This window comes from Orbicella franksi, chromosome 2 (genome assembly GCF_964199315.1).
Source record: "Orbicella franksi chromosome 2, jaOrbFran1.1, whole genome shotgun sequence".
In the NCBI taxonomy this organism is placed as follows: Eukaryota; Metazoa; Cnidaria; class Anthozoa; order Scleractinia; family Merulinidae; genus Orbicella; species Orbicella franksi.
The window spans coordinates 34307163-34333130 of NC_138146.1; the positions used below are offsets into that span (position 1 = coordinate 34307163).

A 25968-nucleotide genomic window follows, 5' to 3' on the forward strand; every position below is an offset into this window, starting at 1 on the left:
AGGTTGCGTCGAATTGCGTGCAAATTCATTTCAAGTGTACAACGGACTCGCGCGTAGACCCAAGTCTCCTTGCTAGTTCGTTTGGCCAGGGCTTTTGTAGTCCCTATTCAATCCGGACACAATATGGAATGCCAGTGTATGCACGGAAGACTAAACGTCTTTGTCTGCAACAATTTTGGTAGATTCAAATACCTCATTCCAGGGCCCGGAAGGGAAAAACTCATTATTAAACCATTTCACTCTGATATAATTTAGGACAACAGACTTAAGCTTAGAGACTTAAACTTAAGCCCACCGGCTTACCGGCCTTTGTTCATTTGTGTACTTAACTCTGCTTTCTAATAGTGATGTTTAGGGCGTGGGAGAAAAATTCGGGATTAAACGTGGAAACCTAGCTTTTCTTCACAATCTTGAAACCTCAGCGCCGACTTGAACTTTTCTGTAACGTAGTTTACCACAGTTTTCGGTCCACTACTTAGAGCTGTCTTGTGACAGAAATCCACTGGGAAGGATGAAATCTTTTTATCTTCATCTAAAACACTGTTTCTTTATGATAAACCCGCTTGTTTGCAGGAAAATTTTCACAGATGAGTACTATCCAACCGGGTATTTTCCTCAGACGGACACTATTTAAACAATAGAGTGTTTCTGTCGAGGAACTATCGGCTGATAGTTGCCCCGCGGAAATTTGATGTTCTTAAAACAAATATTTGCCCGAGAAGCTTCGCTTCTCGGGCAAATATGCTAGTTTTAAGAACATCAAATTTCCAAGGGGCAACTACCAGACCGATAGTTCCGAGACATAAACACTCTATTGTCTTTATTGTTCACCACTAAATTTTCTTCCGTGCGCCAGTTCAAAAATCATATTGAATTATTTTCAACTTTTTTAGATGAAAGCCGTGAAAGCCAAATGTAGAATTTGAAGAAGAAAACAAACAAAAACCCTCTTAATACAAATTCACTCGTTTATTTTCTATAAGCCCGCTTGTTTGCAGAAATATTTTCACGGACGAGTACTATCCATCCGGGTATTTTCCTCGGACAAGCACTATGGGGTGCTAGTGTCTCTCCGTGGATGAACACTATCGCGTCACGTGATCAATTTAAACCAATGAGAATCGGAGAAAATTTAGTGGTGAACTATGAGAGCTGATAGGGTCTATCTTCGGATGAACACTTGCGGCACGTGATCAGTTTAAACCAGTAAGAAATGGACAAATTTAGTGGTGAACTATAACGCTTGATAGTGCCCGCGCGAGATCGCACCACGTGGTCAGTTTTGGCCAATGACAACAACGGAAAATTTAGTGGTGGGTTGATAGGGTACGATAGCTCAGCCAATCCGAGTGCTGCAATTGCATTTATTTAGTTTACTAGTAGGACTTCACTAATGTTTGAGTGTGTATGTAGCTTAGCCAATCAGATTGCATCATTTGCATCAGTATCTTAGAAGAAATTAAATCACCTCCGACAGTTCCTTTATCTTCAAAAAACCTTGCACTAAATAGCTATTTATAGTCAGTCTGCATTGCAATGTATACTTAATTTTTTATTAAAATGTAATTTATATACATGTATAAGCTTCTTTACACTCAGTATTTACAACACAAGCTCGCCTGGTGAAAGACTGAAAACACACAATGGCGCAGCTTGGAAACACTAAATACTTACTGGCTAAAAATTCACCCTGAAGTGACGTCAAAGGCAAGTATTTGAAAATCTTGAGGTTATACCTCAATGTTTCACAGAATCTAAAAAATGACATAATACTGTAAACTTCCAAAAGTAGTGACCCCCCCCCCCCACCCACCAACATTAGTGATAAAATCTCATAGCTGCTAGAAATTCACAAACTTAGTACACTCCAAACGTAGCGTCCACCCGAAAGTTAAGCAACCTCACATAAAATTTGACTCGTTATAAGAAACAAAAGAATGGAAATAACAGAAATGACACTTAATACGAAGGCAATGTATTACTTTGTTTTGGTCTAACATACATATGGATATATTTCTTTCTAGGTGTATCATTGAGAATAAGTCTATTTTATCACAATCGATTGACTCACATGCGGTATACGTTTAAGCTACCTGGAATTAAAACCCTTGCCCAAATATTGCGACCCTCAAAAGAGGCAAAAGCAACAAGAGCCGTTACATACTAGCCTCCTACACAGATGCTCTTTGGGCTCGTCACACAATCTTTATTGTTTCTAGGGGAGAAGTCCGATTAACAGCATCTGCATAGGAGGCTTTTGCATACGGAACTTTACAGTATGTTTGTACAATAAAAGATATTGCTCTAGTAAGTAACATTTTAGTCTTAGGCTGAGAAGCTTATCATTAACCTTAGAGTACTACTACAGAGAAGTAAGTGCTATGAACATTTAAATTAATATTGGGGTCTATTTGACAATAGACTCCTCACACTACTCTTAGAGGACAACCATCACCCTTTCGTCAACACAGTTTGTATATACTGTACATTATTTGTCCATGCTTTTTTCTTTATCAGGACTGTGTGAAATAACACGCCAAAAAAGACTAGATTATACTAACTTGTTACAAGTTGGACTAAATCTCATACTTTCTCCAGGCATTACAGTCACACCAATACTTTCCCCAGGTCTGGAAAACTGGTCAAGAGACTTAACATTTTTTCCCCAAAGTTCCATGTCACGTGTGGACTCTGGAGAGAAAAAGTGAAGTGTACATGTATAAGAGGAGAACAGTCATGATGGTACTGATCTTGTACTCTGATTACTTTGCTTATCATGTTTGAGTGTAAGCCATAGAGCAAACTAGTGTAGCCTACATTTCGGCCAGCTGCGCATGCTCTTCAAATCTGGTTGTAAATCTTATACGAATGGGCTCTGACCTTGATAAACCTTCACTTATGATCAACATCAGCTTGGATTCCAGGTGGAGAGAGTGCTAGCAGATTACCAGCTTTGTTAAAAACTCGATTCATTTCTGTCAAGACAGTGCTGAGGAACACTTTGGGATACTGCTGGTTTAGTTGAACTACTGTGTCGTCACTGACTTGGTCACACCTCACAAGCCCTGAAATAACACAACACATACATGTAAATGAAAAATTATTTCATGTTAAACTAACTTTGTGGTTGAGTAAGATTCATTCTGCACTGGAGCATAGTGGACCATCAGGGGCAGTGGGACATATATCTGCTGTCTATGAGGTGACTAACAGGATTTCTCCCCCTCATCCCACTGTGTAAGGAATGTTGGTTCATTTGAGGGTCCCCCTCCAAATTTAATTCACCAGTACCCATTTATACACCTGGATGGAGAGAAGCACTGTTAAAGTTTATGAAGTGCCTTGCCCAAGAACACAACAAAGGCTCCACCCAAGGCTCAAAATGAGACATTTTGATCCTGCGCTGAGCCACTGGGCCACAGGGCCTCCCGCATTAGTCATTACAAATTATGTTACAGATACATGATTGTATGTTGTAAGATATAGTGTTCTAATGATTTGTGCATTGCACTCTAAAATAATGAAGAGGACCCTAGTCTTGTGGTATGTAGTATACGGGTGTTGTTGCTCCCCAGTAATTAAATTCGTGATTTAGAACTGCCTTAGTACAGTCGAGTTGAGAATTTGTATTGTTAGTAATAGTTACTGACCTAAATGTCGGAGTTGAGGACATCCCTTGAGGACAGTTTTAACTCCTTCATCTGTCACCTCTTGACACCAACTAATGTCCAGTCTCTCCAGGAACTTACAATCATGACGCAAGAATGCCTCCAGTCCTGAAGATTGATCACACAAATTCCATACTTTTTATGCACAATAATTGCTGTGATAGAGCAAAGGCATTAAACAGTTTTTTTTTTTTTTAACAATGATGATGGCGAAGTGGTTAGCATGCAGGGCTGTCATTAAGTTTTGAGTCACCTGTAGCCTTGTTCTCCACACCCATAGCAAACTTGCTACTTTTTGGGTGAATTCTATCAACAAAATAATGGCAATTTCACTTGTTACATCAAGAACCTACATGTATCAAGCAGACTCAGCTGTAACAGGTGTTATAGGTTACCGCCCTTAATGACAGTCGCGACAAGTACGAGTTATGATCTGACCAGGCTTTGCCTTCATGTTGTCCTTTCAAGAAAGAGGGGTGCTACTTGGGTATATAAAATAACTGAGCCACTATGAGTGCTCTCAGTAGTTCATAGGTGCGTTTAGATGAGAGTACATAAACACGGTTGTGACATTTTAGATTCGCACATATTTTTTAGAATTATTTTATAAAAGCAATAGTCAGAGCACTTTTTCCATGTTTACATAGCTTCATCTAAACAGTAATGTGTTTGCATAACTGTCTCAAATCCTCCTAACCCTCCTCGTGTTTGGAGGAGGTTATGTAAACACAGAAAAAGTGCACCATTGCTTAAATATTAGTGTCAGGAAGGTGCAAATAAAGCTAAATAGTCAAACCCAGAAAGGTCCCACAAAGTCTATGAATTTCCATGACAAAATCCCAAATTTCTCACCCAAGAAAGGCTCTCATGATCAAGCTTTAAAAGAACCCTTAATACTAGAGTTGGAATCAACAACAGGCAAGTTTACCCATAACATCAAGGACCCATCATTCAGTCAAGCATATTTGGCCATTACAGGTGTTAATGGTTACAAGCCTTAATGACAACCCTGATTGGATCAAAATACATGACTGTGAAACAAACAACGCTCTCACCATTATCCGTTATTTTGCAATGCACCATGTATAATCCACGAAGAGAAACACACTTAGACATTATGTGCTCTAAGGATGCATCTGTCACTTCAAAGCACAGGCTTACATTCAAGACCTTAAGATAGGTGCAACCAGACACCAGTTTCTTAACTACATCATCCGTGAGTTTCGAACAGCAACGCAGATCCAAAACAGTAAGATTTCTACAATAATGAGAAATATGCAATACTGTCTGACAAGTTATCCCACATGAGTTTAGATGTAGTTTCTCAAGTAATGGGCATCGCTGTATAAGTTCACAGACTCCCGCATCTTGAAATTTAGTATTGTACTCTATAGAGATGCTTTGAAGGTTTGGACAATTCTGAGCCACTGGTAAAAGGCTAGCACAGGTAAGAGATCGGCACTGGTCCATTGTTAATCTCTCTAACTTGGTACAACCTTCACAAAGCTGAAAAAAACAACAGAAATAAAAATAACTAACAGAAATTATTATTTTTTTGGTCTGGTGACAACAGAATATTAATAACCTGGGTAGTAAAGAAGGGTAGACTGCTCCCATTTAGTCCTGCAGCCCAGCTAAACACATGTAACTTTTCAATGCGTCATATTGCAATATATTTGCTGCACACAACAGGTTGGAAACATTTAGCCACATCTGAGACAAATTTGCGATCTAAAATGGGTAATTCATCTGGGTGTCTGGAAAACCCGAATAGCGAATAGCGAATAGTCGCGAATAGCGAACAGCAAATAGTTCCGAATAGCGAATAGCGAACAGTACGAATAGTGCGAATAGTGGCAAATCGTAGCAAATAGGGTACGCAGTATCTCACAGTCAACCTCGCAGCAACGTAGGATGGGATTTTCCCACTAAAAAGCACAGACGCTTATCAGGACAAAAGGTGTTCTAAATGTAATTTCTTCTGTTTGAACCACTGCAAAAGCATAAATATTAGGTTGATTTATTGTTAGGTTATCCTTGTGTTTTCTGTTTTCTTAATGTCGGCGATGGACAGCCCTAGCCTGAGTCCAGAGAATAAAAGGTAATAAATTCACTGAAATTCTGTTGCTTATTTGGATAATTAATTAACGTAGGATATTAGATCTAAAGCGGTGACTATTGATGACTATTCGTCACTATTCGCCACTTTTCACGACTGTTCGCCACTATTTGCACTATTCGTACTGTTCGCTATTCACTATTTGGAACTATTCGCTGTTCGCACTATTTGGGACTATTCACTGTTCGCTATTCGCGACTATTCGCTATTTGCTGTTCAGGTTTTCCAGACACCCAATTCATCTGTCTGAGATGGGTGAATTGTCTAGGTATAAATTCGATGTGAAGAGAAATTTGGTCATGTAATCTATTTTAACACAAGACTGATACCTAGAACATTTATCCATCTCAGATGGATAAATCATCTACATATGTAGGATGGATAAATCATTTTCCTATTATACATTCGGCATCAGATAATTCATTTCTAGTATAAATTCTGTTTGCTCACTTTTTAAATATGTCGTTTGTTGTTGTTGTGGTTAGTCCTGTCTACTTCAGAGATTCTACAGACAGAAACACAGAACTAGCACGAGCTGCACAGTGGTGTCTATTTTCTCCACGTTTCTATCGAGCTATGGAAACACCTGTTAAAGTTTGGGAGAAATTCAAAATTCTGTAGAAACACTTGGCTGCGGCTTGTGTTACTTCAGAGATTCTACAGACAGAAACAAAGAACTACCACGAGCTGCACAGTGGTGTCTATTTTCTCCATGTTTCTATCGAGCTATGGAAACACCTGTTAAAGTTTGGGAGAAATTCAAAATTCTGTAGAAACACTTGCCTGCGGCTTGTGTTTCTACAGCATTTCTAGTTCTCCCAAATGTCCCGTCGTGTTTCTACAACTCGACAGGAGCACAGAAAATAATGTTCTCTATTTCTTAAATGAAGGACAAAACTGACCTCTTTAACTCCACTGTCTGTGACACCAGAGCACAAACTAATGTCCAGTAACTTGATATTCTGGCAACTTTGTGCCATTTCAGCCAGACATTTGTCTGTCACTGCCGGACACCTCATAACACATAACTCAATTAAATACCGACACTGCTGTAGAGCCTTGAGGAGCCCTTCTTCAGTGATACTACGACATTCCGAAATATCCAACACCGTGGCAGTTGATGAACCATAGTTTGTGATCCGAACAAGAACCTGATTGTCCACCTTTTGTCTTTTCTGGAGCTTGAGTCTTCTCCAAAGACAAGGATCAAGGGTAGAGTTATACCAATGCTTTGAAACGCACGACGCCCTTCCTAAATCTTTCACGTGCAAATACGACAGAATGCTCAGGAAAACTACTTGAGGAAGGCGGTTGATTTGAAAGCAGTTTCCACTGTCTCCGTTGTCCATTTGGCAGCCGTTTCTTATTCAAGCCCGAAATACCTACTATAATCTTTTCATCGCACAATAAAATGGCACGAGCTCGCGAAGTCGCTTGCAGAAGGCTTAAATCTCTCTGTAACCAAAGTGTACAGGACACCACTAACTCTGTCATGTATGAAACGCATTCCGTCTCTAAAACCGGATCCTCTGTGCGTGGAACTTCTGTACGTGTTCCTCTTTCTCGAATCTTTTAAAGTTTATTAGAGAAAGAGATAATTCAAATCATAAATCATCCCGTGTCTTTAAAAAAGGCCGTTTGATGTTCTTTTTTGAGAAAAAAAAACAACTTAGGTCTACGTCACCTTTCCACAATAACAATTTTATAATATGGTTGACGGATAACACCGGAAGCATACAGTCATCTTAAATAATTGATTTCTGTTAGATTTATTATCTTTGTTCCTTATATTAAATAGAAAGAGGATGAGTGTGGGGAAACATTTCGCGAACTTTCAACTAGTTCGTTAATGCATGGGACGGTATATGTACCATACAAGAGGTAATTACTAACAGAAAGCCCTCCGTCACTCGCTCCAGTCTTCTAGCATTCATCCAAGATAGCGGGCAAAATGGCGTCGATTTACAAGTTAGCCTCGCAAACCTTTCGTTCGAATAGGGCGTCTTTGGTAAGGAAATTTTTATTCTCTTGAGAATGCGTTGTAAAAAGATATATGACTTAAAATTCGGCCCATGCGATTCTCAAATCACACCGCGTTACAAATAATTTGTCAGACATGCAAGCCTCATCCGTACGTGATCATGAACGTGATGTGAGAACGTAAGAAGCCTCCTTTTGATCCATGCCCTACCCATCAGGTTACCACACATCCCAGTGTGTTTCTCGTGATGTTGAAAATGTTGCTTAAATCCAAACTGACGGGGCTTATTTTGTGTTTTGTTAGTTTTTGCCTGGTTCCACTTCATCATTTACCCAGAAGAGGAGCATGTGGATTGCTCACATGCCTGGTAAGTCAGAAAGTTATTTCATGTATGATTTATTTAACAAATAAAGAAGCCTAAGCCGTGTATTACACTGTGATAAAACACGACTGGCATTTGAGGAACACGAGGGAAATGCAGAAAACACGATCCGCAGGCGAGTGTTTTCTACATTTCTTGAGTGCTCTCAAATGTCCGGAGTGTTTTATCACAGTTTGTTATATGGCTGTGTCTCACAAGGACTGGAAACTACCGAATTCACGAATTTGATTGGCTGAAATCAATATTGACCGCAGTCTAGATTTTCCCATCTACACCGGTTTCATTTTGTGTTGAAAAAGTAGCAAACTGAAATATAAAAATGTTCACCATTTTCTTTTAGTTTCTTCTCAATCATTTATGGAAGTTCCAAAAGCCTGATGACAAAAAATAAGTAAAGATCGAGGAAGAGCAAATTTCGGCAGGTTTCAGTTAAGCTCATTGCCGTTCGCAAGCAAAATGTCAGCAAACCAGTTACATTAAACAAATTAAAGTTTTCTTCTTTGCCATATAATAAACATCTTATTAACCGAGCTGAGTCGGTCTGTATGAGAGAATCTTGACCTCGGTTGTGTGTACAGACCTCACTGCGTTCGGTCTGTGCTCACAACCAGGGTCAAGATTCTCCCATACAGACCTCCTGCTCAGTTAATAAGAGCTAAGTAATACACAGCTTAGGCTTGTTCATTTGCTTTATGATACAGATTTTCCACGGCAGGAGTGGAAACAACAAAGCACACAGATCAAAAAACAATAACACACACTTTTTTTCTGTTTTATACTCTGATAAAACAGGTTTTTGACCAATCAGAGTACACACAGGGTCCTTTCTACATTACACATGTTTATAATACTACTCTCCAGTGTTTAAATTAAAAATTAAGCAGAAATATTGATGAATGTTGTAATTTAGAGGAACCATTTGAGGGGGTGGGGGGTGGGGATGAACTGCCATATGAAAAAGGATGGGTTGCTCATCCTACCTTTAAAGGGGTCTAAAAAGCAGTTTTGGTACCTCATAGAGTGTTCAGCCTCAAAAGGTCCACAGCAGGAGCTTTTGCAGTACCTTTTCGGGTATCGAGCACAAAAAATATGACAGGAGATAAATGTGTTGTTTTAGAATTGGTACCTCTTACGGGTGAAAAAATTTCAAGCCACACCCAAAAAATAGGATCTTGGTACCTCTTAGGGGTTCTTTTCAAAATTCCCGACAAGCACCCCTTTCCTTTTTATATGGGAATTTGCCCCCCACCCCCTGCCCCTGGAACCGAATTGGTTTTGGTGAATTGCTTTTTCGATACACTGCACAAAAGAAAACAATTTATTCAAAACTTATTGTTTATAATTTTTTTCCTTTTGAGTTTGGCAGGCAATTTCAATTTAACAGTCATGAAAGCAACCCGGAAAATGGAAATAAAATACAATGCAATTGTTCTAGTTCAAGTTAATTGTAACTTGCTTTAAATATAGTTTGTTTTCAATTGTTAGAAATTGACACTGGTTAAAGATTTTTCACCAGCTGAAAATTTCAGTTACTTATATTTAAGATTATGGTAGAAAGGTGACAATGTTTCAACTTCTGTTCATCTCTGTTATATAAAATTAATATTGTTGTTTGTTTTTAATTCCTAGGGAAGAAGCTCTGTTTTGAACACCCCTCAATAACTCCACTCTTCTCTGATTGCATTCAGAAAAGGAATATCACTTTGCTCACCACCTTTAAAGTTGTTGACAACTCTATCCTTGGAAAGAGCGTGAAAAAGAATCGAAAACCATACTTAATAGGATTTTACAAAGGTAGAAAGACTGCTGAGCAGGGTGATGTGATCAAAGTTGCCATTGCGGGCAAGACGAATAAAGCAGTTGTCATTGGTACAAGAAAAACAAAACATCATACAATACCAAGATATGACAACAACTGTATTGTGCTTGTGGATGAGAACCTCGCTCCACTAGGAACTCGAGTAAAGGCACCAATACCAACAATTTTAAGAAAGCGACAAGACAAGTTGTCAAAAGTGCTGGCTCTTGCTACAAGGTTTATTTAGTCATGAATCATGTAGTTAATAACATTTTGTTTTGCTCGAATGTGTTAACTTTGGAGTGGACTTAGATAAATATCAAAATGCTGTAAAAATTCTAAAATTCTGTACACTTGCTGCTTCCAATCTTCCATCAGAATAGAAAAAGAAAATAATTACAATTTGTTAAGCTCCCAAAGAACTCACTGATCATAAGTCTGAATATCAACTCATGAGCTCCTTACTGTGGAAGCTCCTTACTGTAGACCCGTTTTTGCATTGTACATGATAAAGGTGTATGTACAGATGTATGTACATATTGTCAGTAGCAGTATGGATATTTGGATACAGAACAGTTTCATGTACATTTGACCCAAAAATTAATGTAGAGCCTGTATTGGTATAGCCTGAGAACACAGACAGACTTCTGGCTTTTGTATTTTTGGCGGCGTGAAACAAAAGCCAGAAACCCATCTGTGTTCGCAGGCTAGTATTGTTATCATTTACAAATAAAAATTAAAATACATTTTTACTCATTCACTGGGCAGGTGTTATGGTTTTATAGCAAGTTATGATTGTCGCACTGAATAACTTGTTCAACGATGAAAGTAGCTTGTGAGCAACCACTCCTCTCTAATAGCCATCTCTTTTCAACAGGAAAGATTTTTTTTCCAACTGTGTTGGTCCAAGCACTTGACACTTAACTTGCGTAGCAGACGTTCATTTTTAAAAGCATGTGAAGTGAACACAACTCCAAGCGGGTGAGAAAAAACAAGAAGCAGTGGAAGGGTGGGGCAAAACACTCACCCCTCATCTTTCTCCTCCATTTTTTGCTCACCTTCTCCCTGTTTCTCGCCATTTTTTGCTCACCCCAGGCACACTAGTTTGTTTGCTCAATGTCCCCACCTGAAAAATGGAAAGGAAGCATCCCCAATGCAGGCTACTTGACACTCATCAAATTGCCACCACAACAGCTGCCTTTCAACAACTGCCTGTTGATTTTCCTTAGCATTATGTTGCAGAGGTTAGACTAGAACTGTATCTTAATTCATTTAAGAAGTGCACAGAATCTTTTTTTAAAGTTCTCTGTTATCAACAGGGTGATGAGAGAACCATGGGTGTAAGTATAAAAGAGCTAGAGACTGAGACTGCAATATGTAATATATGTGGGCTATTGACCAAGCTTCAGGTCAAGATGACAGAATATTAGCCAAGTTCTATTTTTGTGTGTTTACAGAACAAGACTCAATCAAGAATGAAAATTAAGAAAAACAAGGCTAATTATCGCCATCTTGGGCAAACAATAAAGACAGTTTTTATTACATGGCACACAGGTCAACACCAATTTCTTGTGGGATACAGCAAACAATCTCAACTGAGTTGTTAACTCCATCTTGCTCACCTGGGTAGCCAATAATATTACAAGCAGTTCACCTTGTGTGGACTAGGTAGGAGCAAGTGTGAATTATTCAAGTGGAGCTGGCATTAAGAGCTGGACTGATTTTGGTAAAGGACATGCCTTGATATAAAATACAGAAACCGTGATATGTCGTGAATTGCCAGGCACTTATTAACCATTGATTTCTCTTCCAGATTTCCAATCTGTTGTGACTTTAGAAAATCTTTATAAAATTAAGAGGCCCACTGCCAAAAAGATTTTGAAATTATTCAAGTCAGAGCCTGTAACTGACCAAGAGCAACAGTGCTTGGACCATTTGAAAAAATATCTCCGTTCATTACAGGGAAAGTCACCGTCATTGTTCGTTCAGTTTAGTACACTCAGATACTGAGTAGTACTGGAAAATCAAGAAATGACTGCAGTAAAATGTGTCCTAAGTGGACATGACTGGTATCGGTAGAAATGTGTGCTTAAGAGAGGTGTCACCTATGGGTAGTTAATGTATTGTTCAGGGTTCATGCTCTTTTTAAGAAAAAAACTTCCAGGACTTTTCCAGGTCTGAGATTTATTTTTCTAGGACTCTAAAATTTACATTAACCCTTTCACTCCCAAGATCTGAACATTAATTCTGCAGACATAACTCATAGAGTAAGTTTTGAGAATTTAGTGAATTTAACAGATTTCCAGAACATTCCTGGACCAGTCTTGTTCCAGGACCTTCCAGTCCTGGAAAATGCTGCAATAAAATTCCAGGACTTTCCAGGTTTTTCAGGGCCTGTATGAACCCTAATTGTTTGCATGTAACTGGGCCAAGTGTCTGCCTACAGGAGGTAGTCCACCTACCGGAGTCCCTGTTAGTAGGGGTTTGTCTGTAGAACTTTTATAAATTATTATTCACTTGCCATGATGCAGTATGTCACATTTTTCCTTTGTGCTGAAATCAGTTTACCTATTTTCCAAGCATTCCACAAGATGGCACAGTAGAGGTATGTTTGTTGATGGTTTGATAGTCACTACAAATCCCTGTGACTTAATGAGGTTTTTGTGATCAATCTTGACCACTGGAGCCAATTAGCAAGAGGGGAAAACGGGCTGAAAGCTTGTCTGTTGGCTTTGGCAAGTTGAATATTGTTAGATTCTTAGTTCTCTCCAAGAAACTTGAAAACAAATGGTTTATTGCTTCAATCCAACAAAATCTTGATAACAAAATTTACAGAAGCTTACATCACCAATGACAAACTATTAATCATTAAACTAATGTTGGCACTAACAAGTTACAATAAAGCTTGTGTCATGACATGTTCATAACCGACTGGAACAGTACATGCTTAAAAGAGGTTTTACACATGCATTTGAATTACAAATCTTCATTTTCAGCTCTTGCATTTAAATCACCACACTAGACCACACCATTAGCTTGACTGCTTGGCCATCTGGAATCTCACAGCAATAAAAGGCAAGGTAAACATTGTTCCACAATACAGGATCATGGTCATAAGAAGCCTTGGCTTGTTCTTTGTCTGGAAAGGCATGTTCTAAAAATAGGCAAGACAAATAAATTACCTATTATTAATACCTTAAAGATTAAGGCCCCATCCATAATATGCAACAATCATCGCTCATTTGGGATTTGTGTTCGAGGAAAATTTGGGCAGACAAGTCACATGATTGTCATGGCACCATCGTTTTCAAAAAGCTCCCTTTTCAAAATTTTTTCCAAGCACACTAAAACGCAAGGCCAGTGTTTTCAAATTCCATCAGTTTGAAAAGCATTTTCAAAAAGCTCCCTTTTTGTGATGAATATTTAGTGTGGACAGTAGGACAAGCCATAGAAATAAGTTGTGTTTTCATATTTCTCCATTATAGTGTGAATGGGCCCTAATTTAAAGTGTATACATTAATGAAAAAACACACCACTGCATAGCGCTAGCAGGGGCTAGCAGAGTTCTAAGAAGCACTATGCTAGCCTATGGTCAAATGTAAAGAGCTGTAGTCAGCTGAGGGAATACACATTCATGGCTGTGCACCCGACTAAACCTCCCATCTTGTGACAATTTGTTTAATTCCATGTTTATCACAAACGCATATCTTGATTTGCTAGAAAACAAAGTTGTCCACTGGTTAAACACTAATTATTATTTATTAAGAGTAGTTATTTCACGTTCAACCACGCTTAACTGCTAGCTCTCTGTCTCCAATAAAATATAATGATAAACACTGCCAGCAAAGTTGCTTTGGTCTTTCCTTGGAAAATCAGAAAAGAGGATAACGTTTCCTATTTTTGAGGAAACGGCGAAGCAACTCTACTAGCAGGGTACCCACAAAAGGACCCTTCACATATTGTACAGTCTGGAATTGAGGTTCGAAAAATAGAACAACGAGGGAAGTGTATCATCCCGAGAAACAGTTTAGGTATGATTTAAAGTAAGATTCCTCTGAATAAAAGAACAGATTTCCATGAAAGTTTTCAATTAGCCACAATCTACAGGGAAAAAATTAACACGGTCACTGAAGTCGGTGATGACGCGTGGGAATGCCATTGCCTTTGATCCTGAAATAAGCTTACGTATAAAAAGAGAGGAAACACAAGTTGCCATTAAAGAGATCAAACACTTACATTTCCTGGTCCTTCCGCATACTCCGAACGTAAACGTTGTAATCCAGTGCAACGAACACGGGTGGCAGATCGGCCAAGAATATTGAGTGTCCTTCCCGAAAGCGACATCTTGAAACGAAGGCGCAACAGACTAAGGGAGTACTGAGTGTGCGCTGTTGTAATGAACGCTGACTTGAGCCAATAATTAAAGATGGCGGTAAGCATAGCGGCCTGAACTAAACTTCCTCAGCAACTTTCAACTTCTTCTTATGATTCTTCTCGTCTGATTCAAAGCCATGGTAAGTGAGATGTTTTAAATTATTTTGAAATGACATGGTCTTCAGCTTCTTGGGTCTCTTTCGTCTTTGATATAGAAACAGTTTCACTACTATTTGATCATCTAGACTAATTTTGTCCAATGTGAGCGCTTGATTCATGCTAACAGCTAATGTCCATGGAGCTTTATATTTAAACTATTAATAATCCACTGAAAAAATGACCTTTCTGATTGTTAAATTTTAATAATGTTGTCGCTATTCTAATGCCAAATGCATGGGTACCACATGTAAGCTTTACTTAGTAATAATCTGTAATGATTAATTTAAGCTTATTAAGCCCTCAGATTCGGACTAGGCCAGCTAATTATTAAGTAGGACAGGTGGCCCCGAAGACGAGTATGGGTGGTTTCCTTCGCACATGTCTGTAGTGATTTAGCAAACTTTTTAACTTTTGCTCTGATTTTGTTAAATTTATCATTACTTCAGCCTTATATCTGAACACTGATTTGAATTAAGAGGAAGTTAACTATTGGCCATCTTCAGTATACATTTAGTTTGTTTAGTAAACTTGAAGTTAATAAAGATAAGCTAGCCACAGTTGCGAGTTTGCAAAAATGACTTTTCAATACTTAGTGTTAATTTCCTGCATCATCAGAGCTGATGAATGGCTATTGCTAGGACTTGAAATGTGAACTTCACAAACTTTAACTTTAACTGTAGACTCCAAGTTGAGAGATTTTATATTACTTTAAAACTGCTGGCACAACTCAACAGTTTCTTTAGAAAACAAATACAGTACATTACTGAGGGTGGTAAAGGGTATTTTCGTGATCCGTGATCACCCCTTTTATTTCCTGTGAAATGTGAAATAGCCATTTTTTTCCTTGTGAATCGTGATTTCCATAGTCGCTGTGAACGGTGATTTTCCAAAACGTTCTCTTTTATTTTCCGTGAAGCGTGAAATGCCAATGTTGTATTTTTTGTGAATTGTGAAAGGGCTGCTTTATTTTCCGTGAAACGTGATCTATACCCCCCCCCCCCCCCCTTTACCACCCTCATTACTCACCCTCAGGACAGGGCTGTCAGTGAGGGCCATAACCTGTAGCTTCTTTTACGGCTGAGTATGCTTGATGGGCCCTTGATGTTATGGGTGAAATTGCCTTTAGTTGATACAGTTCACCCATTAAGTATCAAGTTTGTTATGGGTGTCAAGATCAATGCTACAGGTGAATTGAAACTTAGCGGCAGCTCTGTCAGGATGCTCTGAACAGGGTTTGAAGGAAGCTGTAACATTTTCTAATAAAAATCATAAATGTAAATGGGTTGCTTGTTCTTGTTCTAGTCACAGTACAGTGTATGCTTCAAGCAAGAACAAGGTAAGATATATCTCTAGACAAAATAAGTATGCGTAATGGTGACGAATTAAATTGGGACATAATTTCATGCACATTTCATCAAAATTCTAACAATTTTTGAGCCTAAAGAATTAGAATTTTTACAAAGCAAAATTGAAATTATTTTCTTATTTCACGAATATACCATTTGATTATTTCTTAATATTATAGGTAACAAATTAGGGTTTTTGACTTGTTTATTGTATTGAGAAATTTCAAGAAATTTTGTGCCAATGGTTGTCATAAATTAACACTGACATTTTGCACCAAAATCAAGGAGTAATTTGTCTGCACCCATGAATTTAGACAGCTGCTCCAGGATGATCAATTGAGAATGATGATGCAATTTTTTTTTATCAATAACAACTTTTTAAAACATCAAGCAAATGTTATGGTTAAGAGCCGATGTGTTGTCGGTCCGTTGTCGGTTCTTAACCATAAATAAATTTTTTTTGTAGGCTTAAAACAAAATTACACAGCAGGAAGGAGTACCATGAATTCTGACATTTTTGAACATTTACAAATGTTTTTGGTTTCCAGATAATTTGAGTAAGAATGACTTGTTAACATCAAGATCTTTGAGGATTTCCCTATAAAGAAACATTGTTGTTCTTTTGTAACTAGATGAAGTATTTACAAACCTTAAGACAATAAGGCTTGGGATAATCATTGGAAATCTTCAAATTTCAAAGACATTATTGAATTTAGCCTTGGGAAGTCTTTGGAGGACCTTTTGATGATATGCATGAATACCTCTAAAGACTGTTATGGTAGCTGCATAGCTTATGGGTATCTGAGTTTTAACTTTTTAAAAGCAAATTTATAACTAGATTTGATAACTGAAACTATATTTTTACAAGCTGTTGGTTATACATAATACACTGTACATCTGTCATGAAGCAGGTACAACTGTAAACTAAGTACTTACTTGTCGTAAATACTAAACACTGCAAGAAACAGCAATACAATACAATGCAATACTTTATTTAGACATGTCACGTCTAACAGCTGTACAAACTCGTTCAAAATACATATGTGTATTCCTACAATACAAAGATTTATGTAATTTATGAGTTTTAAAATCTAAAACTTTAAAAATTTACTATCATAGACTGATTCACACCTAATTAACTATTAACTAAACATCAACGGTAAGCAGGAAAACATAGCTGAACATTTTTTTTAATTAGCACATGAGGATAGTATTTGGACAGTAACCTGGGGAACAAGTGACAAGGATGGAATAGAAAATATCATAACAGGTGCTGTTGATGATATGGTCAAGTGCTGGAGATGGTGAGTATTAAGTTTGTACATATGTTTTTTACCTCAAAGTAATACATGGTGTTGTCGCAGAGGCAAGATACGTGAAAGTAAAACTTTAAGAAATCTATCTAGTTTTTTCCTAGCTTTTTCCTTCTTTGTTTATTTTCTTTGGGCAATTACAGTAGCAGTTGTTTTGAAGGAAAGAGAGGAATTTTAAAAGAAATCATATTATATAATATTCTTGCAGGAATGAGGAGAAATTGGAGCCAAGATTTAACTTTGAAGGACATCAACTTGGAGTTGTGTCAGTGGACATTAACTTAACTGGAACAAGTATCCTGCAATATTAATTCATTTGCACAATTGTTTAAGTCAGGGGTTACTTTGAGGTTGTCAATGGGTCGGTAATTGGTTTTCACAGGCAGGCAAACCAAACTTCTTTGTGAGAAAGAATTTCCTTGCGATAGCCAAGCCAGGCAGGCAATATCATTCCCAATATGGTTAATACGCTTAACCACGATAATATTTCAGACACAAAATGTGATTTTGTCGGATTATGCAACCAAAATCAGGTTTAATAGGGGGTAGGTCATGTAATTTTCAACCTTTATTTGGGAGTGGGTCACTCAGTGTTGTGCCAAATGGAAGGAGTGGGTCATGTGTTTTCTAACCACCACATTTTAAATATTAATGCTCCAGCCCACCCCCACCCACCCCGCCCTGTACATTTTGACCAGTCCCTAAGTTGCATATTATTTTATAAAGTTAATAACAGTCGTGTAGATCATCACCGTACAGTCATGAATGCTCTTGAAACAGTAATGTCTGCTAGTTTATAGCAATCACTAGTTGTGAAATCCTTGACCAAAACTGATGTAAAACAGTTGCAGCCTCAAGTTCACTGGACAGCCATATCAGAATATGGGATTTAGAATCAGGAAAACAGCTGAAAGCCATTGACTGTGGACCAGGTACTGCACCACATGATTATATTGTAAAAATTTGGGGTTCTACATTTCAATGAGTTTGCAACTGGTTCTTATGAAACTTCAAAAAATTTAACTAAAGTTGGTGTGATAAATCTAGCGGTGAGGCTTATTTTTGGTTTGACTGAAAAAATGAGAAAAGTGTGATATTGTCAAAGTGGTCCATTGCAGTGAGTCATTATTAATTTACTGTTCAATATAATTGTTTCTTTACAGTGGATACTTGGACTGTTGCATTCTCACCAGACTCAAGATACATTGCTACTGGCAGCCATGCTGGTAAAATTAGTTTAATAGGTGTCGAAAGTGGCAAAAAGGAGAGTGCTCTGGATACAAGAGGAAAATTCACCATGAGCATAGCTTATGTATGTTATTATGGCTTCTTTTTTAATGTCATGACCTGTTCAATGTACAGTCTTACACAGTGTACTCCCCACACATGCTTGCATCCTAAACAGCCCAAACTGTTGAGCAGGTGTCCTAAGTCCCATTCTGATATGTTGATGACCAGTGGAGACAGCAACCTTGTTCCCAGCATCCTCTCCTTGGAGTAGAGGACCCTGGGAATGAAAATGAATTTTAGTAATGAAAACGAATCAAAGTAAAGTACTCTAAGGTGTGTAACCAAAACTTCTGAAAACCAGTTCTCATGGCTGTTTGCTGCTGGGCTATTCTAAAACATGTCATGAAAATGGATGGCCCCTTTTCCTTATCTCTGATGTTAGCTGGAACTGGGTAAAATTGAATTATTTTCAGTGATCATTAATAATTATAAATTTATTTGACTTCAGAGTCCTGATGGTCATTATATTGCTTGTGGAGCCATTGATGGAATAATAAACATTTTTGACCTGACCACAGGAAAATTACTCCACACTCTAGAAGGTGAGAAATCAAAAATTTATCCAAGAAAAAATTATTTGCAAGCCAAAATGATAAGCTGGACTAATGAATTCATTTGACATGTAATTATCAGAATACATTGATCAATGAATTTTTTGGTTCTCTGCAGGTCACGCCATGCCTATCAGATCATTAACATTCTCACCTGACTCCCAGCTGTTGATTACTGCTTCTGATGACAATCACATCAAGATATATGATGTGTACCATTCAGGGCATTAACTTCGCTGTAGTTGTTCATTGTGGCTCCTCTGTGTAGCCCTGTTCCTTGGGCTATGTTGCATAAATTTACAAGGGACAATTGTTGAAACACGGATTTTAAACCATGAACAGTTCGTTAATTTGTTGGCTGATATTGCCTTGCATAAAATTTGTCCCAAAGTTGCTATTTTGAATAATGTGCCAAATTAGATCTGGGCAGAGTGCTAAACTATGGGTACTGTATGTGGGCTGTGGAAGTGTGAAATTTGTGTACTGCTGAAATTTCTTATTTTTTAGCTTTGTACAATTTCCAATGGTAGCCTAGAGTACAGTCTCTACAGCAAGTTATTGATTATTCATAACATGTTTGGTTTACACTTTGCTTGACTGCATCTAGATTTGAATGACTTGTTTCTGTCTTATTTTTGTTCGCTTGTTTGTTTGTGTTCATTTCACCTCTTACAGACAAAATGCTAACTTAGTTGGAACTCTGTCGGGACATGGCTCGTGGGTTCTTGGTGTTTCATTTTGTCCAGACAACACACACTTTGTCTCAAGGTATTCACTATGTGGTTAAAAATTTAAAAATTCTCTACTCGTACCAAGATATTATGTCTACGTCACCACAAAGTGATCTTCAAAACATGACAATAGAAACCAAAATACAAAGTCTTGAATTAATGATTGTATCTACTTTTCAATAGTAGTAAATCTACTTCTAACTGTGAGGAGACTGTGAAAGGAGAGTTAGTTGAAATCCTTTGAGAAGCATTGAAAAAGCTGCTATATAGTCAATAAAGCAGAAACACAGAAGTAATGTTTTGTCAAAACTTTACCCAGACAATGTGTACTTCCATAAAATATCCATACCTCCCCAAGGAAGGGATTTTTTCCAAGATCCCCCACCCACCCCTCTGGAAATTCCAATTAAGCTTCATAAATGTCTTTAAATTTTTCGATCTTACAGAACCCCTCACCTCACTCCCAAGAAATTCCAATCCTTTTTGTCAGGGGAGTATGGATATTTTCAGGAACTGCACAATCTTAGGTCAAAATAATCTTATACCAATAGAATAAACTGATTCAATGAATAAGAAAATAAAAGTTAGAACTAAAACAATAATTTTGAACAAAGTAGCACTCTGGCAGATAGATGTCATTGTTCTCCCTCTGCTAAAAGTTTGATTGATAAGTTTTTCCTTTTTTTTTTTTTCAAGTTCTAGTGACAAGACTGTGAAGGTCTGGGATGCAGGCTCAAGACAGTGTGTTCAGACTTTTTACGAACACAACGATCAGGTATATACTAACTTGAGGTGGCATATATTTACTTAGGGTGACAAATCAAAAACTATTGTCTAGTTTACAATAACTCCAAGCAGGCAGGTTATTAATTAAAGCACCTGGTTATCTGAGGGAAAACATCTTGGTCAGGAAACCTATTGTAAATTCTTCCTCAGAGAAATGTAGAAACTCGTTAAAGGAATTGTTATTTGAGGAAGTGTGATCACTGCCTTCTTACAAGGCAATGGAGAGTTCCCTGTATGCTGATCCCGGAAAGGTCGCGGGTGCTTGTCGGAAAATTTGAATTTAACCCCTAAAGGAGAGTAATCTGGGCGTGGCTTTGACATCTTTATTTGACCCCTAAAAGATACCACTTGAAACGAAATAGGCTTGATTACCAGTCGCTGTTCAGGAAAGGAGCCTATGCTAGTAGACCAGACTCGAGAGACCGGTAGAAATCAAGCTTAAAAACAGAAATAAGATAATTGTCTTAATATTATGTCTTCGAGTGCACCCTAGAAGATACTTTTACAGCTAAAAAAAGTGGCGTTTTCTCATGAACATCCTAGCTAAGTGAGACCAGAATCCTTGATTTATACCTCTAAACGAGACGACAAGCATCCCCGACCTTTTCATGTGGAAGTTCCCCCTTTCGGGATGTTGATGAGGCGTGTAGAGAGAGAGAAGGTGATCCCTGCATTTTCATGGAACAGCAAGAGTTTGATTCCTCTGTGATTTTTGTAGTCGAATCCCTGTGTGGTGGCATGGCAGTCGCCTTCATCAGCCTTTTACTTTCTAATGGTGCTTGTCTGGAATTTGGAAAAGAACCATCTCCAAGGCATCAAAATCTTGCTGTGTGGGTGGGCGTGGCTCACATTCATGTTCAAGGAGATACCGATTCTGATACAACAAATCAACATTGATCTATTTCTTGACGACAGGTCTGAAGGACTGTAGCCTGTTCCAGGCCTTCGTACAGTTGGGGAGCAGCCCGCGGGGAGGAGCACGAAAACGGCAGAGAAAAACACAGAACGGCGCCCTATTTTCGCTCTTGCTGTTTTGTGCGCTGCTGCTGCTGCTGCTTCCTAACTAAAAAACAGGCTAGGTCGGAGGACTGTGGTTATGTTTGACAAATAAATAAAAAATATCAAGTAAAAATCAGTTGAGTAACACGAAGTTCCTGTTATTTTTCGGCTCGATCTCCTAGAAGGAACCGCGATAGCTCTAACTTTTGTAATTTTACTACTTTGCACCCTGAGAGATCATCATCGTCATTTCTATAGGGGAGTCCCTCCAGGCTTTGCTCCTTCCTTATCCCTCCACCCAAACCCTAGAAGTTTTAGAAGATGCAACAGACTTGTGAGGTAGTTGCCAGGCTTTGTGATTTCCTAATCAGTTTTGTTTTTCTGTTCTGCTTATGTCAGGTGTGGGGAGTGAAGTACAATGCCACTGGCTCCAAGATCGTGTCCGTATCAGATGACAAGTCAATTATTGTTTATAACTGCCCTCTGTGATTTCTGTCATCATTAGCTATATCATTGTAACAAGTAGTGAAGTAAAACTGTTTTCTCTTTTCTTATTTTTGGACGAGCATTGCGTGACCCGTGACAATCAAACTAATAGTTAGCGGCTTGTAAATGAAACGAGATGCAGGACTGCGTTATGGAGAAACCAGCAACCCAGTTATGATCTGATCTAGCCTGTGTTGTAAGCGTCCCGGACCCAGAAAAAGCTAGACGGGACAGGAGTTGGGGAAGTGAAAAACGCGAGGAATACCCCCTGATATCCCCGTTGTCTCTCCCCCATCCTCCCCATTTTACGCCAGCTAAGCAGGCTGGATCTGATCTGATGTTGTTGTCTAGTCTGATATCATATTGTAAAGATTGTTACACATGTATCCAGTCCTAAGCTAACAGAAGGAGTGTAAACTTGTGATATACTAAAATAAAAATAATAAAAAAAACTGTATTAGCGTGTCGAATTGCTTTAGCCGAGGGATAACCCTCTACTAATAGAGGACACCCACCTAAAAGGAAATAACAAAGCCTGAGAAAAGCTTAAAATTTTTGGCTATTTACAGATTTCGTAAAATACATAACATTAAAAAAAAGACAAAAGCATTTAAAAAAACCGAATTAAACGTTGCACGGATTGCAGCTTCGGCATCCCCCATCCAGTAGAGTTTCGTCTTGAAAACATTGATACTGGTAACCAACCTTAATTCGGCGAGGAGCGTGTTCCATGATATCGTTGGCTTGTCTGATATCCTATTGTGAAGATTGATAATGGAACCTGGATATAGCAAAGGGCCGAGGGACTGGCAAAATATGTTCGCTACAACACGGTTTCGTTGTATCGAGGTTCTTTTTCCATACATTTTACCATTGCTGGGGCAAAGAATATCGCTCGTAATACCGAGGACTTCGTTATATAGAGGTTCCACTATACAATGTATTCCATCGCATGCAAGAAGAAACAGTGCAAACTCGTGATATACTCTTTTCTTTTATAAGAATGCCTTTTTTTTTTCATTCCCAGGCAGGATATTTCTATTTTTCCGCCTAAAGTATTATTATGTTCATTGTTGAATTACAGAGTATAGTAACGGTTGTGACCGGGAATTGAAGCCAGAGTGTCAAATAGAACTTTAAGGTGTCTGTACGACTAAATGTCATGGATATCTTTTGTACCTTTTTATATCCGTATCGCAACTAAATCGGGGTCGCGGTGTCTTTTTATACTTTTTTATTTCTGTCTTTAATTTTCTATTAAGGCTTTTTTTCTTTTCATTTCTTTTTTTTTTTTTTTTTTTTTTTTTTTTCAGCCCAGACACCGATTTTTCGCGATTTGCATCAGCAGTGCATCACTGCTGTGTAGTACTACGGCGGTACACCAGTGACATGGCCGCTCCATACTAAGCACACAAGGTAGACTTGTGCGAAACAAACATCTATTTGGAATAACGCACAGACCTAAACCTTGGGAGAATTGTTTTTTTCTTTATTTATCTCCTATAAGATCGCATCATCTTCTTGACTTCAAATTCATCCATGCACCGAATGGTTTTTTTCGGGTACATTCACAATTATGTGGCGGTTCAAAGCTTAAGAAATTATCGCGCGGTTGCGGGAAATCATAATTTTTGCTCACGGCTGTCAGTTTTTGCGTGGTTTATGTGGTGGTCATTCAAATATTTCGAGCAATCTTTTTGTTTGTGACCACCCATTAAACGTCCAAATTACTTTTTTGTTCGCTGGTTACTGGCATGAATGGAGTTAGAAAGAATTTGTTACGTACTGTAACTGTTAAGAGATACGTTGTGATGATAACCGTCCCGTGACTAGAAGGGCGGTCTCAGTCGATTATTGTAGAAAACGAAAGCAGTCTGCGGAATGTACGGCCCCCTACAATAGACCCTCGCTTTTTACACGTATACGTAAGCGGCAATGTATTATGTGTGTTGTTTAGCTCAGATTGATAAGGTTCAGTCCCCGACCTATTGTAGCTTCCCACGCAGACGCTCGAAGGGCGTGCGTCTGCGTGGGAGACTAGCCCCGAACCACACTAATCCGTTTTCAAAAGTACCCGTTTTCGTCTCAACGAACACCAAGCAAAATATTTTCGACCACATTAGAGCGATTTCCTTTTATTTTTACCTTTCCAGACTAATACGTTTTCATTCGAAAACGCATATTTTTATTACGTTTTCGTAGGTATATGGTCCACGCTAAAACGCCCGCAAACGCTGATGGAAGCGATAGTATATGACGGTTTTTTTTTTGTCACAGTTTTCGAAAGTCTCTGTTTTCATCAGCGTTTTCGAGCGTTTTAATGTGGATGATAGGCGAAAACGCATCAAAAAAGTATGAGTTTATAACGAGATAGTGTGGTCGGTTAGTTTACAACACCTCGCGCGTCGTTCCGGGTCTTCCAAGAAACGGTGGTTGTCACACTTATTTATGGAACCAGTGTCGCATTTCCGCACTAGACCGGAAGAATTAATTGTTCTAGTTCCTTATATATATATGGCAAGAACCTTACTTCTCCAATGTTAATCAGTCGATGATATAGCAACGAATAAGCACTTTGAACACTTGCTTTCCTACTATACAGAATCGATACAGAAAATGTCGGAGACTACTTATACCCTGATAGGTCCAGATGTTCAGAGGATAAACTGCCGATTATGCAGGCGCCAGGCTTGTGTTAAGGTTTTCGTAATGTTGACGTATCTTGCCGTTCTTCTGTGGCGATTCATTGGGTTAATATTGTACAGTATACATGCCACCGATTGCTTCTTCCGTGAAAAACTTGCCAGCTACCGTTGTAAGAATTTTACGTTGTTCTCCCATGCTGATGAATTGGAAATAGCATGGCAAATGGCTTCTGTTATCAACACCTTGCTTGTTATTTTAGTTCTCGTGAAAGTACCTGACTATGAGGGATATGTATCTGTTCTTCGAAATAACTCGAGGCATGCCCGGTTTTGGTCGCTTTTCGGGCAACTGACAATCGCTATTACTTACAACATCATTGTCATTTCAACTGAGCCATAGGGGATAAGTAAATTTATCGAGGTAGGGTTCATTCTTGGTGAGATTTCTACGACTCTCGTTGTGTACCTGTGGAATACTGTCCCTGCACCATGGAAGAAGCCCAAAGTTAGTGCTGAGCATCTACTTTACATGCTAACACTGATTTTGTTCATTCTGGAGAATTTTTATCTCTTCATTTTGATTTCGACTCAAGCTGCTTTCCAAGTAACAGGCGTCAACAATTTTCGTCGAACCCCATCCGCATTTCAGGCGATAACTATTGTCGTTAACGCGGCCGAGGCCACGTTTTATTACGCCATGATGAAGTTCTTCTGGAACAAGCTCTTTGATGATCGTAAAAACCTTTTGATCAATGACAATGTTTAACTATCACGGTAATTTTTAAATGTTTTTGAAAAAGATGTGTATGTTATAGCGGCAGCAGTGATGGCTGTCTATGGATTTTGAACTACCTTCTAATTAAGTAGCGATGCCAACAAGTTGCTAGCATCTGTAATGATGAAAGCGGAATGGCAAGGGATATTTTCTGTAAAACTCGGTTCGAAGCAACTAAATAGATGCGACAATTTCAAAGCCGGAGAGCCCAAAATCAGTGGATTCAGTGGATTTCATTTTCACATGGGTTTTCTTGTCGTAGAAATACTAAACCAAAGATGGCTAATTAAATATGCATAAATTAATGTCAAATGGCCATTTCACACATTCAAATGGCCCACCAACTTGAAGGAATAAAATATTTTGACGTACATTTTTGCCACAATCATTCACTCACCAACGCCAAAATTTGTGCCAAGTTTGAGCGAAATCGGTGATTTGAGCTGTCTCACCTCCTGCCGAGGGAGTGGTTCTCTCATGGATTCACTCTTAAATTTAAAGCTGCTTTATTATGCATGGACACCGCCGGAGACGCGAAGAAAGATTGTTGTTGCCTTGTTGATGT

General features: G+C 38.5%; 4 protein-coding genes and 1 pseudogene across 4 annotated transcripts; 3 read left to right on the plus strand and 2 right to left on the minus strand.

Moving 5' to 3' along the window:
• Window positions 1–1740: 1740 nt before the first annotated feature.
• Window positions 1741–7241, minus strand: LOC145479480 (uncharacterized). The gene is made up of 5 exons (XM_081457856.1): window positions 6690–7241; window positions 4724–5174; window positions 3651–3776; window positions 2881–3065; window positions 1741–2691 (listed from the first exon to the last, which is right to left on the minus strand). The coding sequence occupies exons 1-4, from the start codon at window positions 7134–7136 to the stop codon at window positions 2893–2895; spliced, it is 1197 nt and encodes a 398-aa protein (XP_081313982.1). The 5' UTR covers window positions 7137–7241; the 3' UTR covers window positions 1741–2691; window positions 2881–2892.
• Window positions 7242–7623: 382 nt separating this feature from the next.
• LOC145479496 (large ribosomal subunit protein uL14m-like) lies at window positions 7624–10235 on the plus strand. The gene is made up of 3 exons (XM_081457878.1): window positions 7624–7795; window positions 8072–8135; window positions 9780–10235. The coding sequence occupies exons 1-3, from the start codon at window positions 7739–7741 to the stop codon at window positions 10193–10195; spliced, it is 537 nt and encodes a 178-aa protein (XP_081314004.1). The 5' UTR covers window positions 7624–7738; the 3' UTR covers window positions 10196–10235.
• Window positions 10236–12725: 2490 nt separating this feature from the next.
• On the minus strand, window positions 12726–14451 carry LOC145479500 (cytochrome c oxidase subunit 7C, mitochondrial-like). The gene is made up of 2 exons (XM_081457880.1): window positions 14185–14451; window positions 12726–13102 (listed from the first exon to the last, which is right to left on the minus strand). Exons 1-2 carry the CDS (start codon window positions 14386–14388, stop codon window positions 12980–12982), a joined length of 327 nt encoding a protein of 108 aa, XP_081314006.1. The 5' UTR covers window positions 14389–14451; the 3' UTR covers window positions 12726–12979.
• On the plus strand, window positions 14371–22422 carry LOC145479497 (uncharacterized). Its single transcript, XM_081457879.1, has 11 exons — window positions 14371–14462; window positions 15784–15817; window positions 17026–17131; window positions 17349–17434; window positions 17986–18072; window positions 18304–18452; window positions 18879–18972; window positions 19100–19193; window positions 19657–19749; window positions 20409–20487; window positions 21897–22422. The coding sequence occupies exons 1-11, from the start codon at window positions 14460–14462 to the stop codon at window positions 21984–21986; spliced, it is 915 nt and encodes a 304-aa protein (XP_081314005.1). The 5' UTR covers window positions 14371–14459; the 3' UTR covers window positions 21987–22422.
• Window positions 22423–24545: 2123 nt separating this feature from the next.
• Window positions 24546–25485, plus strand: LOC145479498 (uncharacterized; annotated as a pseudogene).
• Window positions 25486–25968: the final 483 nt, after the last annotated feature.